General features: G+C 45.9%; 1 protein-coding gene across 1 annotated transcript in view; it reads left to right on the top strand.

The window, feature by feature from the left end:
- Positions 1-27,200, top strand: part of SLC8A2 (solute carrier family 8 member A2) — a 170,612-nt gene that overhangs the window by 11,705 nt on the left and 131,707 nt on the right. Inside the window, exon 2 of the mRNA XM_075323533.1 lies at positions 23,730-25,568. Within this exon, the coding sequence (XP_075179648.1) occupies positions 23,818-25,568 (1,751 nt within the window). The 5' untranslated portion in view covers positions 23,730-23,817. The remainder of the gene's footprint in view (positions 1-23,729; positions 25,569-27,200) is intronic.

Genomic DNA, 27,200 nt, shown 5'->3' with positions numbered 1-27,200 from the left:
AACGACGGGGGCGGGTGCGATCGCTCATGCGATCGCATGATAAATCGACGCTGTAATGCCGTCCTTAGTATAACCGGCACCCTCTACAGGGAGCAGAGGGTATATATAGGGACTGGGAGTGGTCCCAAACTAGAAGCACACGAGCAGAGGTAATGAGTAAGCTGCTGGCAAGGAGAAACTGACATTAACCCATTACATGCCAAAATAAAGGAAACTACAGAGAGCTTTGCATGGAAATGGCTCTCTAGCCCTAAATCTGTCACTAGTCTCATAATGCAGAAACAGCAGTGACACTGGCGTGACATTATCCTTGTGGTGGGATGTTCACACATGGTGCTCAGCCAGGCCGCTAATCAAAAGGGGAGCCAGAATTGTGGACAAGTAGGAAGAGATCCGCAGTGATCCCATCCAGCGAATATGGAATACTGACCTGGCCGCTGGTCCAGGGTCCTGAATTTTTTTTTTTTATTATTCAGTGCCCCTGTGCTCCTCTGATGCTGCGTGGACAAAGCTACCTCCGCTTGTAACATGGGTGATCGCACAATACTTGTCCAAAATGTCAGTCATCAGGAGCACTCCACACCCTGCCAAGCTGGACGCCAGGACGCTCAGGGGCAGAGAGCTCCTGAAGATAGGAGATGATAAAAATCTCTTTTAAACATCCTGTCACAAGGTATCAAGAGATTATTTGAAATCAAGGAAAATGGGGAGAAAAATAGCTAGATAATTCAATCCAAGAAAATAAGAACACAACCTTGTTGGCCAGGGGTGGGTCAAGTTTGCTTTGGTCCAGGTTAGTGGTTTCTTCCCATAAAACTCCTTTAAAATCATCATTTATGATGCACTTCCACCTCCATTCCTATCACATTTGGGCAGAAGCCAATAGGGCCGGCTAGGCTTCCTGCCAGCTTCTTTTCCAGCTTTGACTCCCACGTCTCTTCGTTGCTGCCACCCACCCAGTGCCTGCTCTTTTCAATCAGGTGTCCACCCTACAGGTTCATCAATCTGTGTGGACCTGGTGCCACCTGAGGTCCACTCTGGTGGCGAAACGTATCTGTTATAACCTGTGACTTGACCCGTGAATGGGAACTATGACTACAGGGCTGCACTATCCCATTTATGTGAGACGTGAATGAGGAAAGAATAATCATCTGCAGAAGCTTCCAGTCTATGATGCCTGGGACTTTTCATCGTCTCATACGATTCAGTGTCACCAAGACAACTGTTCCTCCAAAAATAAACATCTCCAGCGCAGGCGGCCCGCAGATTCCATAACCCGGCTCGCAAGGAAGAGGGAATTCTCTCGGCATCATGAGCTATAAACGGAAGAGTATAAAACAGAAGAGGAGGCGACGGCATCATACTAAATTATATCTACATATCCAACTGTAATCCATGGGGGCCTCATCAGCAAGTCCCCAGCTCGGCAAATGAGCATAACAATGGCTAATGCAACCTCAGCCCAACATGTTAATGGGAAGTCAGTGATATCGGAAGAGCTGGGATTTGTACATATTGACACCCCAAGGGTTACAAATCAAGAAACCTTACTCTGTCATCTACTTAAGAGAGGGCTGTGAGTCTCTTTTAATGGGTTAGGTGATAACTTATAGGTGGGTGGGGGTCCAAGCGCTGTGACCTGCACTGATGGTACTTTTATCCGCGTTAGGGTGGAGCTGTAATGCTCATGCTTGATGACTACTCCATTAATTCTATAAAAAAGACAAGAAGAGCGCTCGGCTGCTTAACAGGGAATGAATGGGATGGAGGATCAGGTTTGACATGGCTGCTCCATTCTACTAGAGATGAAAGCAGCCCATCCATAGATGGGGGTCTCCACTGATCAGTAAGTTATCACCTATTACCACGGAGTATGATGGGATAACTGGGGCTCCTAAACTTGTCCTCAGACTAGGGGGGGCCCTAGCTGTCCCTGATCCCAGGGATACATCTGATGGTGATGATGTCTGGGCCGCTTTCCTTCCCCTGCTCCAGTACAGCCCTGATCTAATTACCCCCTCTCCCTCATCCCAGGGAAGGGCTGGGACAGAAGTGGTAGAACCCACAGATAAGGACAAACAGGGGAAACCAAAACTTGATCACTCAGCACGCTCATACAGCGGTATTAGACAAGAAGTGATAAGGAGGAAAATAAGAGCAAGGGGAAGCAACAAAACGACGAGAGAACTCCACAACTACATGCACAAAGCAAAACAATCATCAGCAGGACTACATAGATACAGCAGCACACAGACCAGTGTAGTTAAAGCTATAGTCGGCATGGTAAGACAGGCTCCTCCATATTAAAAAGGTGGGGAGTGATTGTGATAGGACTACCACAACATGTGATTTAAGACGTAACCAGCAGGCTAATTAACTCCTGCAAGACCGATCACTAATGAGAACACAGCTGGTCGATGTCCGATCCTGTCTGTGTAACTCAGAAGCACCAATGGAGGCATAGAGTGAAGTCTCAGACTCTGCAGTGTGAACAGCAGCAGATACCAGCATGACACTTGGCGAGTTAAGAGCCAAAAATGGTATGACACCCATCACATGGATAGGAGACCAGTTGAGTATGGAAACTTACTGGAATTGCTCCATGGGAAAAATTATGCAAATTATGTTTAAGACATTTCCAAGTACCTGGTTGGAGCACTGTGTATAAAAATCCATACTCAGCAGTTTTTAATCCCTTTTCCTCAAAGCTGCACCAAGAGCGTTTCATCCAGTCGGCCAAACCTTGCTTTGCACTGATGAGGGGCAGGAATACACAGATGGGTGCCTGGCTTGACTAATGTTCCGTCAGGCTGATTAGAGGGTCAGACAGTCTAGAAGGTGGCACAGGAAAGATAGTTTCTCATCTCCATAAAGAGCTAATTTGCATATATTTCGCATTCTGGAAATTGTCAACAAGTTGCTGTTGACTGATCATTTTTCACTAATTTTGCGTCCCTGTAAATCTCCTTGAAGGCATATTAGCATGGACAGGATAAGTGAATGTTGTGAGACCACTTATTTTTGTGTTGAATTTATTTTGGTTGGTATCTTTCCAGTCGTGCCCCTTTTCAGATCTGGACACAAAGCCGTCAAGTGTCATCTCCCTGTCATCACAGATGGAAATTGCTTTGAGAGAGGCTGCATGGTGTGCATAATGATGTGAGATGGAGCATGACAGAGGCTGAAGAATGAGACACTTCACTCGCGTCCTCCATAACAATCCATCTTCAGTGCCCTAAATCCCACATGCTACAATGGGTAATCTCTCATATCAATGTTAAGGCACAGATATGGAGGATATGTATAGAGTAAAATCGCTCTTAAAAGACCACCCTTTGGAGAAGACCACCCTTTCTATGATGGACCTTCAAATCCCTTCTAATTCATATATATTGTCCTTCTTCATTGAGAAGACCTCCCCTCTAGGAGACCATTTTCACCTGGTCCATGTACATTCTTTTGTATACATACCCTGATCATAAAGGTAGACCCTGGTCCATGTTTACTGGAATAAATTGGAAAGCATCATGGAATATAAAGGGTCTGGTTTAGAAAGCCCATTCCTAAATACTCTATGTCCTCACCTAGCTAGAAGGAAAATTATATTGTGATGCTAGTCACTACTTACAGACAGTATGAATGGAAGGGCAGTCATCCAAGCCGGGATCAGAAAAGAGGAGGACACAGAGAGTAAGCAGAAGCGCAGTCACGTCACAGGCCGAGGGTCAGAATTCCAGGCGAGTATGTATTAGATTCAGGGAGCAGACAGAGACGTGGTCAGGTAAAGGTCCAAGGTCAGGAGCCAGGAGCTAACGACAAGAACAGAGAGCAGGCAGAGAGGTGGGGAGGTAACAGTCCGAGGTCAAAAGCCAGGAGGTAACGACAAGAATAGGGAGCAGGCAGAGAGGTGGTCAGGTAACGGTCCAAGGTCAGAAGCCAGGAGGTAATGACACGAACAGGGAACGGGCAGAGAGGTGGTCAGGTAACGATCTGAGGTCAGAAGCCAGGCGGTAACGACAAGAACAGGGAACGGGCAGAGAGGTGGTCAGGTAACGGTCAAAGGTCAGAAGCCAGGAGGTAATGACAAGAACAGGGAACGGGCAGAGAGGTGGTCAGGTAACGGTCCGAGGTCAGAAGCCAGGAGGTAACGACAAGAACAGGGAACGGGCAGAGAGGTGGTCAGGTAACGGTCCAAGGTCAGAAGACAGGAGGTAATGACAAGAACAGGGAGCGGGCAGAGAGGGGTCAATAAACAGTCCGGAGTCAAAAAGTCTAGATCTGAACACAAGCACAAACAGGAACCAAGAGCACAACTGCAGAACCAGAGAGTACAACTGGCGAGGTTCTAGGAGAGCATGCTCAGTAATGAAACAAAGCAATTACGAGGAAGGTGGATCACCTGAGTAAGCACCTCCCAGAACTAGCATGGAAACCTGTGCTGTCAAACAACCCCTGTCAGCAAGTGGTCAAAGAACCACATCAGAGCATCACAATATGCAAAATGCTCTGCACAAAGGAAACCACTGCCGGCTCCATAGTTCAGGAGAGCGTGGCAGAGCATCACTAGTGTGTAAGATGCTCTGCAAAGTGGAACGGTGACAAATATATAAAAAGATTTCCTCAATCTGGAGGACCCATCAGGTCTGTGCATTAAGAAGACTTTGTAATTCTTCATTTCTCCTGCGGGGGTGCTGCAGGGAAACTAAACACTTGCCACTGGATTGTCTTACATTGATCGCTTTCTATTCTAGCACAGATATCCGTTTTTATCAGTTTATCATACAGGGGGCGATTTTCAGAATCTGATCATTCTAAAAAATATCACTAAGTGCCTCTGTGCCGCCCCGGCGCAGACCGGGGTGCTCGGATATGGGGTGGTCGTTGCTCGAGGGGTCTGGACCCGGGCTCGGCACTCACTCCGATCCTTGACAGGGGATTATACACAGGGGAGAAGTTTGTGACACCACCTGCGGGTTGCGGTAATGCGAATACCACCGCTGCTGGAAGGAGTACCGGGGCAGATGGTGTGGAGCAGCAAGGTGTCAGTCCCTCTGCAGGTAGGGAAGGCCCCGGCCTCTGGGGTTTTGGTGGGATATTTGGGAGCGCAGGGTGCAGGGGGACCAGGGTACTCACTGTGGGTAGTCGTGGTGCTGGATGAGGATTATAAAGTAGACACACACGCTGTAGGTAAACCAAAGTCTCTGTGTATCACAGTCACTGCGAGGAGCCAGTCCAGGTGTCCGCTCCCACCGGTGTCACTGGGTAATCCGGAGCCGCCTCCGTGCACAATTTAGTTCTCTGTTGTGGCCCCTCGGCTTGAAGCTGTTGGGGCCCCGCTCACTATATTTTAGTGTAGCTGTGCTCTTGATGGCTGGCACTTGGGATTTTAGTGGGCCGCGTTACTGGAAAGCCCTGTCCCCCGCGGTGTGCTGATGCCTTCAATCTCTGAGCTCTTAGGGAAGTTCATAAAGATACTCTCCCTCCCAGGTTAATTATCAGGACGTTGAATCGGCTCCTGACCTAGGGTCCTGTACCCCGTCATGCTCGGTACCGGTCAGTTCTTTTGGGTTTCTGATGCCGACAGTCCTCCTAGACTATGCACGTCGCACCCTTTCCAATGTCTCTGTCACTGGTCCCCGACTCCTCTGGTCCCGGACCACCATCTGCGACCCAACCTCGGTCTAGCTCCTACTCCAGCTACTACTCCAGCTCCTCACTCCTTGAGGGCTCTCACTACTCTCCTGCTTCTTCTCTCCCACCAGTCTGCCTGACCCCTAGGTGGGTGGCCCTATTCCAGCTTAACCAACTCACTGGTGTGTCTGACAGGTCATGGTGTGAGGTGTGATTGGGATTTGTGGTGCTGATGGTAGTGACACCGGTTTCTTAGGAACCTGCAACCATAAGGGGTAGGTCCTGCACCCTTGGTAAGGATTGCAGTACCCTGTGGCACCCTCATATACTCAGGGGCGCCACACCTCCATATTTTTTTTTACCTCCATTGCCCTCTGTAGCTTTCCCGTCGCATCTTCCTTGATTAAATTCACATCAAGCTTTGAGCTAAGTGCGGCAGATCTTTGATATCTGACTGTCTACCATTTATATGCCCCTTCTTTGCCCTTTACCTCCTCGGGGGGGAATTCCTTTCCGCGCACCCACCTCAATTTGACGCGGACGAGTTTTTCTCACGTCTCTCTAGGGCTTCCCTCCCAAGCTTAGCTCCTGATCCCACTCTCTCTCTATCTTCATTTTTCCTGGCAATAAGATCTATCGAGTCCCTGGACGATTGCTTTGATGTATCCGAACGTGTCTTTTATGTTCTGCGGCTGCCTCCCGTTCCTTCGCTGCGCACACGTTGAGGTCCTTAAAGTCTTGTCTCCGTAGACTTTTAATGTAAAATACTGCTCCAATTTTACTCTCTTCTGCGTTTCTCACGTTAAATATAGTCTTTTGTCTTAGAGAAATGTACAGATAAATGGATCTGTTCCCGGTCTCCGCTCTTTTCTATATTACAGAGATATTTCTAGGTCACTACCTATGACTCCTGCAAGATGTTTTGCTGTAATGAGCAAGGAAACATACGCGCCACACACGGAATGAAGCAGAACCTTTCCCAAGCCGCCAGTAGGACAAGAATCGTAAAACCAAACTACTCACAAACAGTTTGGGATATTTGACTTTTGGGTGAAATTTATGGAAAACGTAAAACGTTCAGGCTACACTGATATTTTCTCATGAGAGTCGGGCATTTAGGTAGAAAGAGCAATGGTGATTTCCTCATCTTGAACAATTTATTGAAACAAAAGCCAACAACACTGGTGGGTACACCCCTCCACCCCCCAAAAATGTCACTGTCTCAATAACATGTCATGTGGTCTTGAGCATCAATTACAGCTGACAACGACGCCTCCTGCTGGTCACAAGTATAGTTGTCTGCAGAGGCCGGCATCCCACTCTTCTTGAAGGGCAACCCTCAGGTCATTGAGGTTTTGGGTTACAGAGTTACGGCCTCTACACGGTAACTCACCTGATGCCATAGGTTTTCTATGGGATTCAGGTCTGGAGAAAGTGCATCCGCTCCATTTGAGGTTACCACAGTCTCCAGCAGCCGTTCCATAATGATATGACTTCGATGAGCTGGAGTATTGTCCTCCATGATGATGAAATTAGGCTGGTGTTTTTCATGCAAAAGCACAATGACTGGATTAATGAGGTTATTCCAGTAGTAGGGGCTGTCACTGTACCATTCACACAGTGTAGGATCGTTCTGTACAGACTAGACACACCGGCCTACATTGTAACACCACCACCAAAGGCTCGTCTGGTAACAAGAATGGTTGATGCATAGCGCTCTTCTTGATGCCTCCAACATCGTTGGTGGCCACCATTTCTGCTCAGCCTGAATCGACTTTCATCAGTGACCAGCACTGAGGCCACTGGTCCCTCATCCAGCATAGATGATGACAGTAGTTGGTGGTGTGGTCAGGTACTTTACAGATAATCTAGCCCAGAGACCACACTGATGTAAATGGTTTTGATTGGTCTGACATGACACTTGAGGGCCTCTCACCTCCTTAAATGTGCTTGGAGTTGTGTTACATTCATCACATTCATCATCCGGTTCCACAGGCCATTGTTCACAATGAAGCAGTCATCAGTGTGGTATGTGGCCAAAGGACGTTCACTTCTCTGCCTTTCTGTGACTCTTCCAGTCTCTATGTATCTCTGTTGCAACCTGCTGCTGACACTCTAAGCTCAGTGACCACTTCTATCTGAGAATCTCCTGCTTGAAGCCTCACAATGGCGCGGTACTGCTGAGCAATTGTTAGGTGTCGTCTTGGTCTCATGATGAGGAGGACCGTAAATACCAATTCTAAGTGAACTTCGAAATTTAATGGGCGATTCATAGACCAAACACCTGCTGTGAATTTCGCCATTAAGCTCCTTGTTAGAGAACAGTAAGTTGTGCAAAAAGTACTGAAACATTGAACAGTTGGACATGAGCATCCAAAAGATTAGAGAAGGTCACATCAAGTTCTCCTGAAAAGGTTAGAGGGCATTTTAGGAACGTTATAAAATTTCTCCCAAAAGCCAAAATATCCCTAACTTTTTGTGAGCAGTGTATATAGTAGGAAGGACTGAAAAATAGGTGGCAAGAAAAATAGACTGGTATATTGGTCGGGTTCGAACCACTAGGACTCCAATTGTTTTCCAAAGTAAGGGTTCCAAAATCCCTCGTGTAACTGGACATTGGGCTACGACTCAGTTTACAGTTGATTAAAATTGGGCAAAAAGATTTGCAGACTTTTTGGTCCAATGGCCACGTCAGTAGCCTGTGACTACTAGACCAGAACACTTTGATCTTCTTCCTATCTGCGGAATCTCTGGAGCCTCGAATTGGTATACTGCCGCAACATCATTACATAGCAGTAGCTCCATTCACACAAGTAATTTAGGACCCATCACTTCCGACGACCTTCACTGATCAGTTATCACCTATCCAGTAGTAACAACTCTTCAGCACCAGAATACCCCTTTAATTATTGTATAATAGAAAAGTCATCAGTTCTCTAGTTGTCATCATTTTCAAAATCTCTGCTTTCCATCAGCGAATGGTAACTTTTCTATTCTTTTACTATTACTTACCCCTAGATGTTGAATACGCTTTCTAGACATAAGCGGGCTTTACACGCTGCGATATCGGTACCGATATCGCTAGCGTGCGTACCCGCCCCCATCGTTTGTGCGACACGGGCAAATCGCTGCCCGTCGCGCACAACATCGCTTACCCCCGTCACACTACTTACCTGTCCTGCGACGTCGCCCTGGCAGGCGATCCGCCTCCTTTCTAAGGGGGCGGGTCGTGCGGCGTCACAGCGACGTCACACGGCAGTCGTCCAATAGAAGCGGGGGGGTGGAGATGAGCGGGACATAACATCCCGCCCACCTCTTCCTTCCGCATTGCCGGTGGAGGCAGGTAAGGAGACGTTCCTCGCTTCTGAGGTGTCACACACAGCGATGTGTGCTGCTGCAGGAACGAGGAACAACATCGTTAATTAGAAGAGAACGATTTTTTGTTTTAGGACGACCTCTCCACGGCAAACGATTTGGGCTGCTTTTGCAATCGTTTTAGGTCGCACAAAAGTGTCACACGCTGCGATATCGTTAATGACGCCGGATGTGCGGCACTAACGGCGTGACCCCGACGATAAATCATTAACGATATCGTAGCGTGTAAAGCCCCCTATAGTTCTGCAGCTTGTTGTATTGTATCAATATGGGGAATCCTTCATAAGATCAAGTTTCCTTTTTCCCTAAATTCCGGGAGAGATTTTAATGTATCAAGATACTTTGTAGTTGTGTGAAAAGTAGGACACAGAGGCAGGGCACAGAGGCAGGACACAGAGGCAGGACACAGAGGCAGGACACAGAGGCAGGACACAGAGGCAGGACACAGAGGCAGGACACAGAGGCAGGACACAGAGGCAGGACACAGAGGCAGGACACAGAGGCAGGACACAAAGGCAGGACACAAAGGCAGGGCACAGGGGCAGGACACAAAGGCAGGGCACAGGGGCAGGGCACAGGGGCAGGGCACAGGGGCAGGGCACAGAGGCAGGACACAGAGGCAGGACACAGAGGCAGGACACAGAGGCAGGACACAGAGGCAGGACACAGAGGCAGGACACAGAGGCAGGACACAGCGTTCTTATAGGAAGTGAAGTTTCCTTTCACATAAAGAAAGCAGTGATAATCAAAACAATAAGTAATTAAAGCAGAAGGAATATGGGAAAGTGGTAAAACATTACGATATATAGTGGTCATATTCAAAGCAGTGGTAGTCTTCTTATCGATGTGGAATCAGCACATGCTACAAATCCTGAATCTAAAAATCACCCCCACCCCACCTCCACAGTACGAGGGCTCCTTGGGCAAAATCAAGACTTCCACTACCTCCTCAAATATAGTGGTTAAAAAAAACAAACACAAAAAGACACAATATCCTAAGAAGTTGAGCTTCCAAGCGTATAGTTCTAGTATTGATTATGAATGATGCTCTGCATTTATGAGGGATCAATAAAGATGGATCCTGGAGTAAGCGAAGCATTACTATTCAGCTGGCCAAAGGCAAAAAATAATGGACAGTTACTATTAAAAGGACTCACTGAGCACAGGATGACTGTTCAAACCAAGCACGGGCGCTCAGTGCACCATTGTGGGGCTGAACATTTAAGTACATCTTACCACCTGCTTATTTTCCATCGTGTCCCTGCCTTTGATGAGTGCTCATGTGACTCGCCCACCCCAGGGCTATGGGACACCCGGTGTCGGGCCGGACTAGTCCATGGGGTAGTCAATTAATATGGCTTCAGTGGGGGTGCTTAAAGTTTATATTCGTGACGCCACTTGTGGTTTGCGGCTATTAAGCCGCCGCTGCTGTATGGGGCCTCCGGGGCTGGTGGAATGGCAGCTTGGATGGTCCTGCTCCCCACAGGTGGAGCGGTACCCCGGGGCAACAATTGGTGTTTGTAAAAGTCTATGAGGGTGATGTAGCTGGTGCAGTGCAGACGAAATGACAGAGGCGACACCAGGGGGATGCAGTTTCAAGATATTTACTCACAGTTCCTGGGTTGTGGTGCACTGGTGCCTTTGGACTGCTGGAACCCCCTGTCAAGGACCACCGCTGATCCCGGGTAGATCTGGGAATAAAAGCCGGTGCACCCGTCTATTGTGTCCCTCTCTTCAGCTGTCTTCTAAGCCTTGCCTTTGCTGGATGAACCTGGCTTGGCCTCCACTACAGCCTCCGGACAAGGGGCTTGCCTAGCTGGAACTTTACCCTTTTTCCAGTTTTTAGGGACCGTTCCCCGTCTGCAGCTTGATCCCTCCACCTGATCTTTCTGTGGAACAGGCCCTGTGCTTGAAAGCCTTTCAGTGGCCCTGGAATCCCTTCTGTTCTCAGCTGTGGTGTCACCTGGACCTAGCTGGGCCCCAGGGTCTCCACCAGGATGTGTCACTTTCTCCTTCTTGCTCCTGACTGACTAGAGCACTTCTCTTCTCACTCCTCTCAGCTCTCCTCCTTACTTCAACTCCTCTCAACTCACACTGACTAAACTTGACCTTCCTGTCACTACTTTACTCTCGGCTGGCTCCTCTCACCTACCCAGTTGCTAGGCCCTACCCTATGGGAGAAGGGATGGGTCTTACGCCCCCCCCCAGCATGCAGCATGGGGGGTGGCTGCCACTATCCCCGGTCCCTGTGTGTACCTAACAATGGGTGTAGTGCAAATTTACCTATGGACCGGCGTTTACCCCCTTCCTTACCCAGGATGGGACATCACACCTCTGGCTGGGGTGCAATGTTCCTATGGCGATGGAAGCCTCAGGGGCGCCACACATGCACGTACGCAAAACATTACTACTCAGCTGGCCAGAGGCAAAAAATAATGGACGGCTACTATTAGAAGGACTCACTGATGACTGTTGAAACCAAGCACAGGCACTCGCTGCACCATGGCAGGGCCAAACATTGAAGTACATCTTACCACCTGCTTATTTTCCATTGTGTCCCTGCTTTTTATGCGGGCTCATGCATGCACGTGAAACATTACTATTCAGCTGGCCAAAGGCAAAAAATAATGGATAGTTACTATTAAAAGAACTCACTGAAACACAGGATGACTGTTCAAACCAAGCACAGGCACTCGGTGCACCATGGCAGGGCCAAACATTTAAGTGCACCTTCCCACCTGCTTATTTTACATCTATCTCCGCCCTGTCCAAGGTCTTTTCCCTGCGTTTTATGCGGGCTCACACGACGAGCCCGCATCTTTGCATGATTGGCCAATATGTGCCTCTAAAGGCCCTGTTACACGCTACGATTTATCTGACAATCTCATTAGCGATGTGACACGCCCAGATCGTAGTTACGATTTGCCGAGATCGCACATAGGTCGTTTATTAGCGGTCACACGTAACGATCTCACAAACGACGCAACATCGTTCAGTGATATATAGTTTGACCCAGGCGGTCGTGTGGATGTTGATCATCGTTGGCAGGGTGTCAAACGTAGCAATATGTCTGCTGCGTTCCAAACGACGAACAATATTTTGAAAATGAACGACGTGTCAACGATCAACGATTTTCAACCTATTTGCGATCGTTCAGAGTCGCTCGTAGGTATCACACGCAACGACGTCGCTAACGATGCCGGATGTGCGTCACGGAATCAGTGACCCCGACGACATATCGTCAGATAAATCGTAGCGTGTAACGGGGCCTTAACAGATTGAAGATCCACCCGTTGTTGTTAACTAGTTAAATCCTGCTCTCAATTTCTGATAGTGGGATTTAACATGCATCGGTGGGGAGCATGTCATTGGTGACCACGTGACATAATCGCTGGGCGCCAATGGGTTTTCATGATAGCCAGGGTCAGACTGTCATGATGAATGTCCTGTGAACCAACAATGTCCCATGCAGCACTTCACTACTCATGGCGCTTGATACAGCTCTCCACCGGCTGCAACTTTATAGAAACTCCAAGGAAATCCAAGGCATCGAGACAGCTCCTCTCCATTTTATCAATCTTTATTTGTCCCAGCATACAGAAGGAAAAAGTGCAATAACAACGTTTCGGGTGACAAGGGGCCTTTCTCAAGCCATAAAAATATGTTATGTTTAAGGCTTGAAAAAGGCCCCTTGTCGGCCGAAACGTTGTTATTGCACTTTCTCTTTTGGATGTTGGGGCAAATAAAGATTGATAAAATGGAGAGGAGCTGTCTCGATGCCTTGGATTTCCTGTGAACGTTGGCAGAGCGCCGACATTCACAGGAGATCAGCATTTCTGTTGTACAGAGCGGGGCTGATGTTGATGTGACGCTGATGCTCATGCATTGCTCTGTACAGCACAAGTGATAGAAGATTGCAGCTTCAAGTCTCAAAAACAATAAGAAAGGAGAAAAAAAAAAAGTTTAGAAAGTTGAAAACAGTTCAAAACCAAAAAAGTTCAAATCCTTTGGCCCCATTGAAAATAAAGCAATAAAAAGACACTTATTTGGTGTCACCATGTTCAGATATGTCCGATCTATCAAAATTTTCAAATAAATTAATCTGATTGATAAACAGCATTACAAAATAAAATTAAAACGCGAGGATTACGAGTTTTATGGTACTGCAATATTGCAATAAAATGCCATAACAGGCGATTAAAACATCATATCGCCCTAAAAATAGTATTTGTAAAAACATCAGCAAAATATAATCCACCGCACAGCCCTAAAACACAAAAGTCAGAGCTGGGATATGTCTCCAATAGGTGGCAGTAGTGAGATAATTTTCATCCCTCTGGGAGAGAGCTAATTTGCATGTCTTTTCTCCCATAGAGCATTGCTACTACTGATCTTCTTAATAAGAGTCAACTAAGGGCCCTTCAGTAAGCTCCAGTTTAATTTAATTGATGATTTAGAAAATGTAAAGGGGATATTAAGTTGAAACGATCTGCCGTGATTAGATGTGAGAATATTACATTGAAGTCCTGCAACATTGTGATCCATTGGTTTAAATGAGTTTTAGGTCAGATATCCAATATCAGAAATCTCCGAACAGTGTCAAGGGGTTTAATTGCTCCATAGAGCCCTTTCATAGTACAAATCAATGGTTGTCGGAGATCCAAGACTTCACTAATGTGATCTTTCATAAATAATGAATTTATTGCTTGATGTTGAATTCATAATTCTGCAGCCTTCAGAGCTGAAATCTCTAAGCATTCTTTCTTGGCTTTGGCGTTCTCCTTACTCCAGGCATTTTAGAGTGATCTGGTACAGAATAAAAGTAAGGCTGTGTACACACAGAGGTTGTTTTTTTTCGAGAAAGTAAAAAATGAAGACAGAAACGTTCGGGAAACACTCAGTCTTTGGAGGATCTTTTCCTGGACTGAAGAGCTTTTGGAAGAGTTTTCTTTTCCTAAAGCATTTTCTTGCAGCTTTTTCATTGGACAGAAGTTTGCAGCGGATTCCATCAGGAATTGACGTGAACGTTTCCCCCACCAGATATTTTTAGAAACTTCTTAAACAAATGATCAGAGAGGTATTTTCATGTAATTCACATTCATTTAATAAAAGTGAACGGATCCCATTCATTTCATAGGGATTCAGACAGATGGCAGATTGACATCAAATGCAACATGTGCAATAAGCACCTGTTCCATCAGGATCCAATGTTTAACAGAATAGAAAAAAAATGTCCCTTTTTCTCTACAGTATTCAATCTGTTGTGAAATATGTATCATTGCCAGTTCTTGTCCGCAGTACAGTACACAGCGGCAGCTGCAGACAGGAGCCAAGGATGAGAGCCGGCAATGATACCCTATGTGAGCATGCTGCAGTGTCCGTGCGAATGTGCAGAGCCGCTGACTGACAGCATTGAACTCAACCAGTGGCTCTGAACACCTGTGCATGGACACTGCAGCCACGATCACATAGTGTTATTGGCGTCTCTCATCTTTGGCTCCTGTCTGCAGCAGCAGCAGCAGACAGGAGCCAGAGAGAAGAGCAAGCAATGATACTATTTGAGCGAGGCTACAGTGCTATCAATCAGTATCTTTGCACGGACACTGCAGACATGCTCATATGGTCTCATTTAAAGCTCTCTTCTTTGGCTCCTGTCTGCGGCTGCCACTTAGTATACTGCAGACAGGAGATAAGGAAGAGAGCGGCAATGATACTATTTGAGCAAAGCTACAGTGCTGTCAATCATCAGCTTCGCACGGACACTGCAGTCTGCTCATATGGTGTAATTACCAGCTCTCTTCCTTGGCTCCTGTCTGCAGCTACCGGTTACTATACTGCAGACAGGAGATAAGGTAGAGATTGGTAATGATACTATTTGGACATTGCTACAGTGCTGTCAATCAGCAGATTTGCACGGACACTGCAGCCGCCATAATATAGGGTCATTTCCAGCTCTCTTCCTTAGGGCCTGTCTGCAGCTACCACTCACTATACTTCAGATAGGAGATAATGAACAGAGCGGCAGTGATACTGTTTGGTTTAGGTTAGAGTGCTGTCAATCAGCAGTTTTGCTCGGACACTGCAGCTGTACTCATATGGTGAAATTACCAGCTCTCTTCATTGGCTCCTGTCTGCAGCTACCGCTTACTATACTGCAGACAGGAGATAATGAACAGAGCGGCAGTGATACTGTTTGGGTGAGGCTACATTGCTGTCAATCAGCAGTTTTGCACGGACACTGCAGTCCCCTCATATGGTGTAATTGCCAGCTCTCTTCCTTGGCTCCTGTCTGCAGCTATCGGTTACTATACTGCAGACAGGAGATAATAAAGAGAGCTGCAATTATACTATTTGGGCGAGGCTACAGTCCTGTCAATCAGCAGCTTTGCACGGACACTGCAGCTGCCCTGATATGGTGTCATTGCCAGCACTCTTCCTTGGCTCCTGTCTGCAGTGTACACAGATAGGAGCCTAGGAAAAGAGATGGAAATTATACTATTTATCCAAGGCCACAGTGCTGTCAATTGGCAGTTTCGCAGAGACACTGCAGTCCCCTGATATGGTGTCATTACCAGCCAAGAAAGAGACCGCCGTGATATGGGGTCATGACCAGCTCTCTTCCTTAGGTTCTGTCTGCAGCTACCGCTTACTATACTGCAGGCAGGAGATAATGAACAGAGCGGCAGTGATACTGTTTGGGTGAGGCTACATTGCTGTAAATCAGCAGTTTTGCACGGACACTGCAGCCTGCTCATATGGTGTAATTGCCAGCTCTCTTCCTTGGCTCCTGTCTGCAGCTACCGGTTACTATACTGCAGACAGGAGATAATGAAGAGAGCTGCAATGATACTATTTGTGCGAGGCTACAGTCCTGTCAATCAGCAGCTTCGCACGGACACTGCAGCTGCCCTGATATGGTGTAATTGCCAGCTCTCTTCCTTGGCTCCTGTCTGCAGCTACCGGTTACTATACTGCAGACAGGAGATAATGAAGAGAGCTGCAATGATACTATTTGTGCGAGGCTACAGTCCTGTCAATCAGCAGCTTCGCACGGACACTGCAGCTGCCCTGATATGGTGTCATTGCCAGCACTCTTCCTTGGTTCCTGTCTGCAGCGTCCACAAACAGGAGCCTAGAAAAAGAGCTTGAAATTATACTATTTATCCAAGGCCGCAGTGTTGTCAATTGGCAGTTTCGCACAGGCACTGCAGCCGTGCTCATATAGTGTCAATGCCAGCTCTCTTCCTTGGCTCCTGTCTGCAGCTACCACTTACTATACTGTAGACAGGAGAAAAGGAAGAGCCACCAATAACACTATGTGAGTGTGGCTGCAGAGTTCAGGCAGCACTCCATTGAGTGCTGTCATTCAAGATATGACAGTGTTCAGTGTGCAAACTAAGGAGTGTAATGGTGGACAGAGCCCGTGGCCATTCCAAAGGGGCACCAAAAGCCCATCATTTCCATACAAAAACGTTTTTCTATGCCGACTAAAAATCTATACGACTAGTATAATTTTTATAGGGGCTAAGACCCCTACATACCTATATAAAGGATTTGGTTAGTGTTTTAAGGGTCACAGACTCGCTTAAAAGGGCTTGGTTGTCAAGAATAAAGGAAAAAAAATATTAGTCCGTTAATACAATTTAGAAAACAATTAAAATAAATAGGACTGAGCTGCAATACCAAATACCGCCATGGGTAGTAGTGGCGCTGTTTTGGAAAGTTTTTTATCTGCTATCAGGCATTGCTCACCGCAGAGAAAGGCTATATTTACACACTTTTTTGAGGTGTTCAGGTTTTTTCCACTTAAGGAAGCATTTTTTTAATGATCTTTTTGGAGAGGTTTTTCTATTCCTGATTTGAAGAGTTTTGTAACAGTTCTCGCCTTGAAGAGTTTGCATCCTCTCCTAGTTTGGAGAGTTTTCCTTCAGGAGCTTCTTCAAAGAAGCGTCATCAGGTGTTTTTCAAAACCTGTTAAGGAACAAAAAAAAGCTAAAAAAAAAAATACTCTTATTAGCATCAAAGTGGATTTTCCATAGAAATGGATGAGTGTTTTTAAAGCTGTTTTTGAGGAGGATTTTGGAGCAGAAAGCTCCAGCCTGGTGCTGGTGTCCACATCTGGCCATGAAAAGAAGCAACATGATTACTTATCCTTTCAAAACCATAAAGCCGTAATCTTTTCTACCACTACACTTATCCCTTTGTGTTGCCGTATGCTGTGACTGTATATACTTACATCGCGGCGTCGGGTATGACTCATGTGCTGTGAATGGAGTCTTATCCTCGTCATTAGAGAGTGAGCTACAGATGGCTCTCTCCATTTTCCTTTTTCCCCCCATAATATGCTGCTGATTACCGGAAGGGCAGAATAGTATATATACAGTGTGAATAGGCCCCTGCATAGTCATCCACCAAAATATAAACAAAAGCACAAGCTGCTATCGATCCATAATATGTCGCTGGCGCAAATCTGGGGGCTTCCATGGAAAATCTGAAGAGTTCTCATCATAGGAAAAAAAATTGTTAATTGTGCCATCATCATACTTGTCAACTATCCCGGTAAAGAAAGGGAGGCTCCCGAAAAAAGATGAGATCTCCTGGACTTCTGGAAGAGTTGGCCAATTTCCCAGGCACAAGAAAGACTCTTCTCCGGTATCCACGTTGGTATTCCGTGGCAGCCGGACCAGATAAATGAGCATTTTTTTGGCTGACACCCAAATGCCGGCATCCTGGGCACCACTTGTGATTAATAGGCCATCATAAGAGGTGACCGTGTGCCGGTATTCGAGTAACAGTAATCATTGTTGTTTCAAGAGAACATCCCAAAAGATGTATGACTATCATGTAGATGAGCTGTGGAAGAAATCCCTTCTCGTGTTTATAGAACAAGTCATAAAGTCATATTCCGAAGTGTGGGTATCTGTCACCCCGGGGAGCATATACTGGCCCTAAAGCTGGGGCCCCTGCGCTCAACCTGGAGATAACCTCGATGGTAGGGAGGTCCAGGTCACCCTCACCACCCTAGGCCTTATCTCCTGTCCTTGTCCCTGATGTTATGACCCCCCTCCACAACCAACCACCTGGGGGGATATGCACAAGAGCAGGAGTCAACACCCCACCAACGAATATGGACAGACAGGGGTAACGACAACACCTACTCGTACACACAGCAACCACACACACAGGAGCCACTAAAGTGCTCGAGGGGAGAAAACATAAAAGGGGGAATAAATCGACTACTGGGGAACTTCCAAACCAGAAGAAACATACCTGAGGATGCTGCAGCAAACTGCAATGCTGCAGCCAACAGAACAACTGAGAGAGACAATAACAGCTCCTTCCACCTCCTGGCCAAGCTTCCTAATGATAGAAAATAGCCGGCACCCTGTGGTGGACGTAGAGGGTATTTATAGAACCTGGGTGTGGATCCCACTGGAAACACCTGACCAGGAGTCAGGAGCTGCTGGAATTAACCCTCTCCTCCCCAAAGGAAAGGGAATTCTTTTAATCTACAGAATCCCACCAAACAAAGCCAGACTTTGTCCCAGAACATGTCAAACTCCGCAACAGGGAAAGTCCATTACAGTATCACCTCAGTCTGGATAATGGTCTTAAAGGGGTTGTCCACTACTTTGACATTGATGGCCTATTCTTGTGATGGGTCATCAATGTCTGATCGACTGGGATCTGACACCACATACCGCCGCCGATCAGCTGTTCTTGGTGACGGCAGCCTCAGCCTGTGGCCGGAAATGCCCAGTTCTGGAGCTGACCTGTCAACTGATAGCAGCAGCAGCCTGGTAGACATCTGCCTACTATTGATTTGAATAGGGGACGGATGTGCAATACCCCCTCTCAACCAGTATCAGTTGACAAGGCAGCTCCGGAACTGAGCATTACCGGACTCCTGCTGCCGCCGCCACTGTTGAGAACAGCTGATTTGCGGAGGTTGCGAGTTACTTTGACCACCATCTATAGCAGACTACAAAGCCCTTCAACATCATATTATCATAGGTGTTAAAATTGTTGCCGGACAATATAAAATAATAGAAAACATTTTTTGCAATTGGGTTTAATTACAATTTCTGTACTATTTGGCTTTTACAGGGTCTTTCTTTCCCTGCACATTCAATTTTGATGGGGTTTGTGATCATAAATCATGTGAGAGCAGCTCAGAAAGACAACAGATAGAAGAATTACAAACTCTCCCGTCAGACCATCAGAACTAACTCACTGATGGATTCTCAGGTAACTGATTCTGCAGTCAGAAGTGCAACACATAGCCTATAAATGGTAAACGGTGCAACATTTTTAATGACACCCAATTGTAAGTATGATTTTTAGCCCTAAAACAAATGTGTGGCGCCCCTGAGGCTCCAGTCGCCACAGAGTATTGCACCTGATTTAAGATGTAATGCTACACCCGGATCCGGAGGAGGTCGGTACCGGTTTCACCACTTACACACTCAAATACACAAACCAGGTTGCCCTCCCCAATGGGGACCAGGCTAGTGTAGGGTCTTAAGGTTGTCTTCAAACATTGGGGGCACCACCCACCCGGGGAGGAGCAGCCACTTGGGGGGAGTTAGGAGCCAACACAACAGTCAAGAGATCTCCAGCAGGAGAGGAAAGGAGCAGACGTGCCTCACTGGTGCTCTGGTAGGACACAGGTGTTCATGCGGTTGCTGAGGGGAGAGCTTCATTGCTCCCTCGGAACCGGTGCCAAACAGGGTGCAGGAACCTAGCGAAGATCATTCTCCAAGTTGGTTTTCCAGAATCTGCTGGGACGGGGAGGTTTCAAACTTCCCTGACCATACAGAGCCCAAAAGCACAGTGCCAGACAGCATCAGGGGCCTTGGACAGCACCAGGCCCCAGTGTGGATCCGTGGCACCTGCAAATAGGGAAAACCGTATTATATTGAACCATTCAAGTCATCAACTTCAACAAAGGATGTCAGGAATTTTAAGACTGGGAAGAAAATGATGAAAGGGGTTGTATATGATAATAAACAAATGGCGTCTTTCCTCTACTAGCCAATGTGTCGCATCTGGTATTGCAGAAATGAATTGGCATCAGTTGCAATACCACGCACAACCTGTGGACAGTGGTGGCACTGTTTTTTGGAATAAAGCAGTCGTATATGTGTAATAATTGGCAATCCCATTAATTGTGAATTCATGTGTGTGTTCTAGAAAAATTGGATTATTATATATAAAATATAAGAAATATGCTCAGCCCAGCCTATCACAATAGGACCTATTGTTCTTTCCCGTAGCCACCGGCCGGCAGGGGCCTAAATAAAGCATGAATCATATTTTCTCCTGCCGTCTGTCAGCCCCGGCTCTCCTGCTGCCGCTCTGATCCATGTGCATTGATAGACCAGGAGACTCCCAGGGGCTCCTGTTGTTTGACGGCATGAAACCTATAGCACCTGCCACTGGATTCCTGTACGTGGCTGGTACACGGAGGGGGGGGGGGGGGGGTCAGCGCGTTTCAGAGCTCCCAGAGGTGGCAGATGTATAAATAGCGCAGACTTTAAGTCTGTCCCTGTATGACATGTCTCCTGAGACAGCAGCAAACAAAGGCTTGGCACAGCATGAGGTGACACAACCATCGGCCCAGCTCAGCAATTACATGTAAACTGCACAAACAACATGGCCCTTCTGTCAGACAACCCTTATTTTTACGCTTTTTTTTCAGCAGCAGCCGCATTTATCAGAGGTTGTGACTACTAAGTCGTCTGCACTATGAGCCATGACTGTTTTCTTGAAGGCCGGGCCTACCGTCTCCTAGGCTGCTTCTTCTGCGCACACGGCTTTTATTCCAATATAGACCCTACATTACCAGGATTTCTGGACTAATATTAAAAGGGTTGCCTGGTGAAACCAAGTTATCACCTACACACTGGATAGAGAAAAATATACTGATCGGTGGAGGCCTACATTTATATTCTGGAAGGGGCACCTTATCCCTGCACAAAATGGAGCGGTAGATGTGAGACCTGAGTGCCGCTCCATTCATTTTCTGGAAGCTGCGTGACTACCGCTCCGTTCTAAGGTCTTGGTTCCACTTGCGTTTTGCAGGGGGGAGTGCAATCCGATTAAACATCCAATTGCACTCGCACCAGTGCAAAACTATGGGGCAGTGCCCATCTGCGATTGATTTCTCATGCCATATCGGCCTGAGAAATGAATCGCAGCAAGTCTCAGCTTACATACCCCCATACAAGTCTATGGGAGCGTGTGAAACATCGCACTGCACTCGCACATTATCCAACAGCAGCGTGATATACCCAGACACAGGCAGCGGAGGAGATGGTGAGAAAGTGCTCCCCCCTCTCCTCCGCAGCTGTGATCCGATCGCAAGATCACATCACAGTCACATGACCCTCGGCTGACGCTCGCAGCAGGGGATCATTAGCATATTGTTTCTGATGCTCTCACATCGGAAGCTATGCGCAAGTGCAACCGAGCCCCAACGTGAACGAAAGTGTCCGTTCTGCAGATCTGGGTGGGTTCAGTGGACAGGCCCCTACTGATTAATAGATTGTCATCTATCTCGTGGATAGGTACTAACTTGTTTTCACCGAACAACCCTTTTAATTCATATATTAAAGGGTTTGTTCACTACTTTAACATTGCAGGCCTAACCTTAGGATAGGTCATAAAAGTCTGATCGTTTGGGGTCCGACACCCGGCACCCCAGCTGATCAACTGTTCTTGGTGGCACCGGCAGCCGGAAATGCTCAATTCTGGGGCTGCCCTGTCAACTGATAGCGGCCACAGCCATATACTGTACATCTGCTTCCCATTCACATCAGTAGGAGGCGGATGTGTAGTACCCGGGTGCAGCCACTACCAGAAGATGGGGCAGCTTCGAAACTGAGCATTTCTGACCACCCTCGGAGGGGGTGTTGTTTATCAGAACCCCGACTGATCAGACATTGATGATCTATCCTAAGAATAGGCCATCAATGTCAAAGTAGTGGACAACCCCTTTCATTATTAAGAATATTACTCTCCCTGGACTAACATAGCATGGTATATGTGTACCAAAAATGTTAATGGATCTATGTCCCACCTCTAATCTTCTCAATGCGGTCCCATCTTTGGATGGAGAGAAGTCTGTACAAGAGCTTCTCTCCCCTCATTTTTATGTAAGTTCCAAAATAATAGTTTGGATATTTTTGTAACTCCCAAGGAGGTGAATGGAAAGAGGCCTCAGCCACTTCTCTTCTCACAGTAGTCAAAGATGGGGCTCCATTTTATAATTTTGTGGGTCCCACCAGTGGCGTTACTGCAGTTTCTGGGTCCAAATGCAAACTCTCCAGCAGCTTCCCCAACTATCATGGGTCTTTAATACTATTGCTCCTCCTACTTGGGGTCTTTTGGGTTCCTGTATACTCTAGGGCCAAGGTGTCCCACATACTTTTTAACTGTCCAATCTGGATGGACAGTTAAGGTAGATAAATAGTGAGGTGGTCAATCAGTTGGCGAGGAGTACTGGAGCTGAGCTGTTTGGAGAGGACTGGGGCTAAATTTGTTAAAGAACGGGGCCTAGTTCATATGTAGATACACTGAAGCTTCGTGACAAGACTGGTGGTACTGCTGCCTACCAATGTCAAGGTTGGGAATTTTGGGGAAACCACAAATTGGGTCTCTCAGGGTCACAGAGGCGGATTTCAAATCGATCTGTGCAGATATAAATGAATCAGACAACAATGATCACGCCAAGACGTAGTCACTGTTTGAGCAAAAGCAAGCTTCTGGCTCATGTATTAAAAATCTCATGATTATACTGTCCAACATTTGACCTTGAAACGTGAACAAGGAGTAAAAGATAAAGCCCCAGTTTCACATCCCAGCTGGTGAGAACCAACATGTTATGAATACTTCTTTGTTCATTGTACATTTTGGCTTATTCATCTTGGTTAACACATTCCTGAGTGCACATCTTAAAATCATATTATGGCGTCTATGCGATTGTCATACAGACATACAGATAATTATGCAACGACATCTATGCTTTAATTATATACACACCAGATTATCTTATTACATCTGGACAAACGGACTACAGCCCAGGCCTTACCCCCACACCAACATCAGTCTAAAATGGGTCCAAACTCTTGTGTCAACTTGATGTGACCTATATCAGTGATAATTGCCACCATGTCTGTGCCCTAATCTTCTTCCCCATCTGTCGGTGACATCCTTGCCATACTTGAATTTTTAGATACAGTCCTAGCAAATTCAATCTAAAAAGGGGTGAGATTTACGCTTCCGGGAACATTGGGGGCGTCACAGGATATGACGTAAACATCACTTTTTACCCCTAACACTGCTGCTGGCAATTATGCCCCTATACATGTCCTGTCTATAGAGCAGGCAGAAAATGGAAGATGTCTGAGGAGGAAATATTGGTTGTAGGTGAGGAGCCACTTAGATCTACAAGGGACTCCTGGAGGTACTTTTTTGGGCCTCCTTAAACCAAACTGTCTAAAAATGTCTCTGTTGCCCCTAGCAACCAATCAGAACTCAGCTTTTATTTTTTTATACTACATATGTTAAAAAGAAAGCAGTGCTCTGATTGGTTGGTATGGGAAACATAACATTTTTTTATAGTACTTTAGTCATTTTTGATAAATCTGTACCAGATCGTATGCAGAAATTATAGTATATAGTTAAGCAACTAATATATGTGTCTTTATTTATTCTCATAGGCATCTTCATCCAGAGCAACACTAAAATCCAACATCATCCTGCGTAAGGCCTCCACAAGAAATAATAATAATAAAAAAAAAATCAACAATGGCAGACGTCCTCAGAGTAGGAATCCTACTGCTGGTATCTATACTTGTTTCCGCCACCTCCTCCGAAATATCAGAAAATGGAAACTGCACAGCATCGCAGGTTGCTCAATGTCAACCAGGGATTATGCTCCCAGTCTGGAGCCCCCACAATCCGTCGACTGGAGATAAAGCCGCCCGGGCCGTGGTTTACTTCGTAGCAATGCTTTACCTCTTCCTTGGGGTGTCTATCATCGCTGACCGCTTCATGGCCTCCATTGAGGTCATCACATCTCAAGAGAAGGAGATCACATTGACCAAACCGAATGGAGAAACCAGTGTGGCCACCGTGCGTATATGGAATGAGACAGTTTCTAATCTCACACTGATGGCACTAGGTTCTTCCGCTCCGGAGATCCTCCTTTCGGTTATTGAGGTGTGTGGTCATAACTTTCAGGCGGGTGAACTAGGGCCAGGAACCATTGTGGGTTCTGCAGCCTTTAACATGTTTGTAATTATTGCCATTTGTGTCTATGTCATTCCCAATGGGGAGTCCCGAAAGATCAAGCACCCAAGAGTTTTTTTTGTCACAGCTACCTGGAGTATCTTTGCGTACATATGGTTGTACCTCATTCTCGCTGTCATCTCTCCAGGTCGTGTCCAAGTCTGGGAGGCGTTGGTCACTCTCTTATTCTTTCCAGCCTGTGTGGTCTTTGCATGGATAGCAGACAAGCGTCTTCTCTTTTATAAATATGTTTACAAGAGGTACCGGGCAGATAAGCGTAGAGGTATCATCATAGAGACTGAGGGGGAGTTCCCCAAAAGTATAGAAATGGATGGCAAATTGGGGGCATGTGCAGTAGTGCCAGTGGAGATTAAAGAACCCGGAATACAAGATAGCGCGGCAGCGGCTGCTGAAGCCAAGGAGCTCGATGAAAGTCGGAAAGAGGTTATACGCATCTTAAAGGAACTGAAGCAGAAGTATCCAGAACGTGAGTTGGACCAACTGGTAGAAATGGCAAATTACTACGCGTTGCTGCATCAACAGAAGAGCAGGGCCTTCTATCGTATTCAGGCCACACGCATGATGATCGGTGCGGGCAACGTGTTGAAGAAACATGCAGCTGACCATAGTAAGAAGCCGGCCAATCTTCAAGAGGTGACTTCTGAGTCTGGAGAGGAGAACACCAGCAAGATCTTTTTCCAACCCTGCAATTACCAATGTCTGGAAAATTGCGGATTTGTGACTCTTAATGTCGCTTGCCAAGGAGGAGATGGTGGGAGCACGTTCTACGTGGACTACAAAACAGAGGACGGCTCTGCCAATGCAGGCTCTGACTATGAATATAGTGAAGGAACTTTGATTTTTAAACCCGGAGAGACCCAAAAAGAACTGAAGATTGGTATAATTGATGATGACATCTTTGAGGAAGATGAACATTTTTTTGTAAGACTCATGAATTTAAGAGTAGGAGATGCAGAAGGGATGTTCGAACCAGATGGCGAAGGGCGTCCCAAAGCACGCCTGGTGTCTCCGCTCATTGCCACAGTGACAATATTGGACGATGATCATGCTGGAATATTTACTTTTGATGAGAAGCTCATTCATGTTAGTGAAAGTGTTGGAGTCCTGGAGATAAAAGTGGTTCGTAACTCTGGAGCAAGAGGAACTGTGGTTATTCCGTATCGGACGGTAGAAGGTACTGCGCGGGGAGGAGGAATTGACTTTGAAGATGCCTATGGAGAACTGGAGTTCCAGAATGATGAAACAGTGTAAGTAGAAAATAATATATACGTATATATGTATATTACGAATTGAGCAAAAATATTCATAGGACCTTGGAATTACGACCTCATCAGTAGTCCATGGCTGCCTGACCACAGCCACTGAACAGTACCATTCCCAATCACCTGCAGTGCAGGGAACACTACTTTGGTTCCTGCACAACTCTAAAGGAGCTGCAGCGCTCATTTGCAGCTCCGTCATTGTTCATATTAGTGGAGGTGGAGAAGGGGGGCACAGAGGTCAACCTGCCCCTTATCATAAATTTAGTAGATGTGAGTATTCCTTTAATAATGTGCAAAAATTGTGCCTCTTGCATGTTTAATGCTCATTTTCCTATTCTATGAGTACCATACACGGAACCAAAAGCCACTATGTATGGGAATGGAGATGACAATCATGGTGGGAAAATATTATATAATTATAATATGCCTCTAAGTTTTTTCCTCCCAAATTAACCAATGGGTTCCAAGAGATAAAAAAAGGAGCTCAATGAATACCATATACCTCTTATAGAAAAGGCTTATTTGGTCTAAGTATGCATTACTGCCATTAGTCACATATATTTGCTTATGTTTAATGTGTCTGAACGTTAATGTGTGTGACTGATTATTAAGATCATTTATATGCAATCATGAATCCTATGAATCTTTGCAGAAAATTATGTAATAAAAAAAAAATTATGGCTCATTCCCATGTAGGGTTATGATTAGTTTAGGTATTAAAAAATGATCTTGAGGATATTGGGATAATAATAAAGTAGCCCCATCCTTACTTTTAGTCTGTTTTGTCCTGTTACTTATTTAGACCATGTAAATGGTTTGTTTTCTAATTTTCTGAAGCATTACCAAAAAATGTACTAAGGTGCCCCTTTAAAGACAAATCAGCCCTTCGAGGTCTTTATTCATAGAACAAACAGGACAGAATTGTTTTAATATCATAATTAAGTTACATTAAGATGTGCTGTTGCTGTATATCACTAGACCGTTATATAGGGCTGTCTAGTTTGAGGGCTGTCAATCAGATCCTTCCCTCAAGGACTGTAAAGCTTTCTATATGCCCTATAAGAAAGCTCAAGATCTCTCCATTGTAGCTCATAGACATGATGTTCTTTTCACTTCCGAATTATGCTGCCAACAGGGCTCACTACTTAGTGCTTCAGTAGTTTAGAAATTCTTCTGCATCCAATGCCATCAGTATGTTCTACAACAATAAGGTTGTAAAGGTCTTGGGACAGCTCACTGATTTTACCCATCACGAGATGTTTCTTGTGTAGCAGCTTGGTAATGATATACCCTTTATAGGCTATCAGATGAACCAGCTGATATTATTTTTCACTAAGTGGTAGGATTGCTTTCTAATTACTGATAGATATCAGCTGGTTTCATGACTTTCCATGGCTCTCTGCACCTCTCTTTCTTCATGTGTGCATTACTTTTTCCCTGTGTCATTTATCACTATTACACATCACTAAATTTATGGACATTTATAGTTTGTTTTGCCTGTATGAATTGGATGAGTTGTTACCAACATCTGGTGAGAAATTCAAGTCAATAGCAGCCTTATAAACATATTTACTTAGAAAATTGGTAATGTTTTCAATACTTATTTCATTAGCTGTA

The sequence above is a fragment of the Anomaloglossus baeobatrachus genome, chromosome 9, assembly GCF_048569485.1.
Source record: "Anomaloglossus baeobatrachus isolate aAnoBae1 chromosome 9, aAnoBae1.hap1, whole genome shotgun sequence".
Lineage (NCBI taxonomy): Eukaryota > Metazoa > Chordata > Amphibia > Anura > Aromobatidae > Anomaloglossus > Anomaloglossus baeobatrachus.
This window is presented reverse-complemented; position numbering and strand designations above follow the sequence as displayed.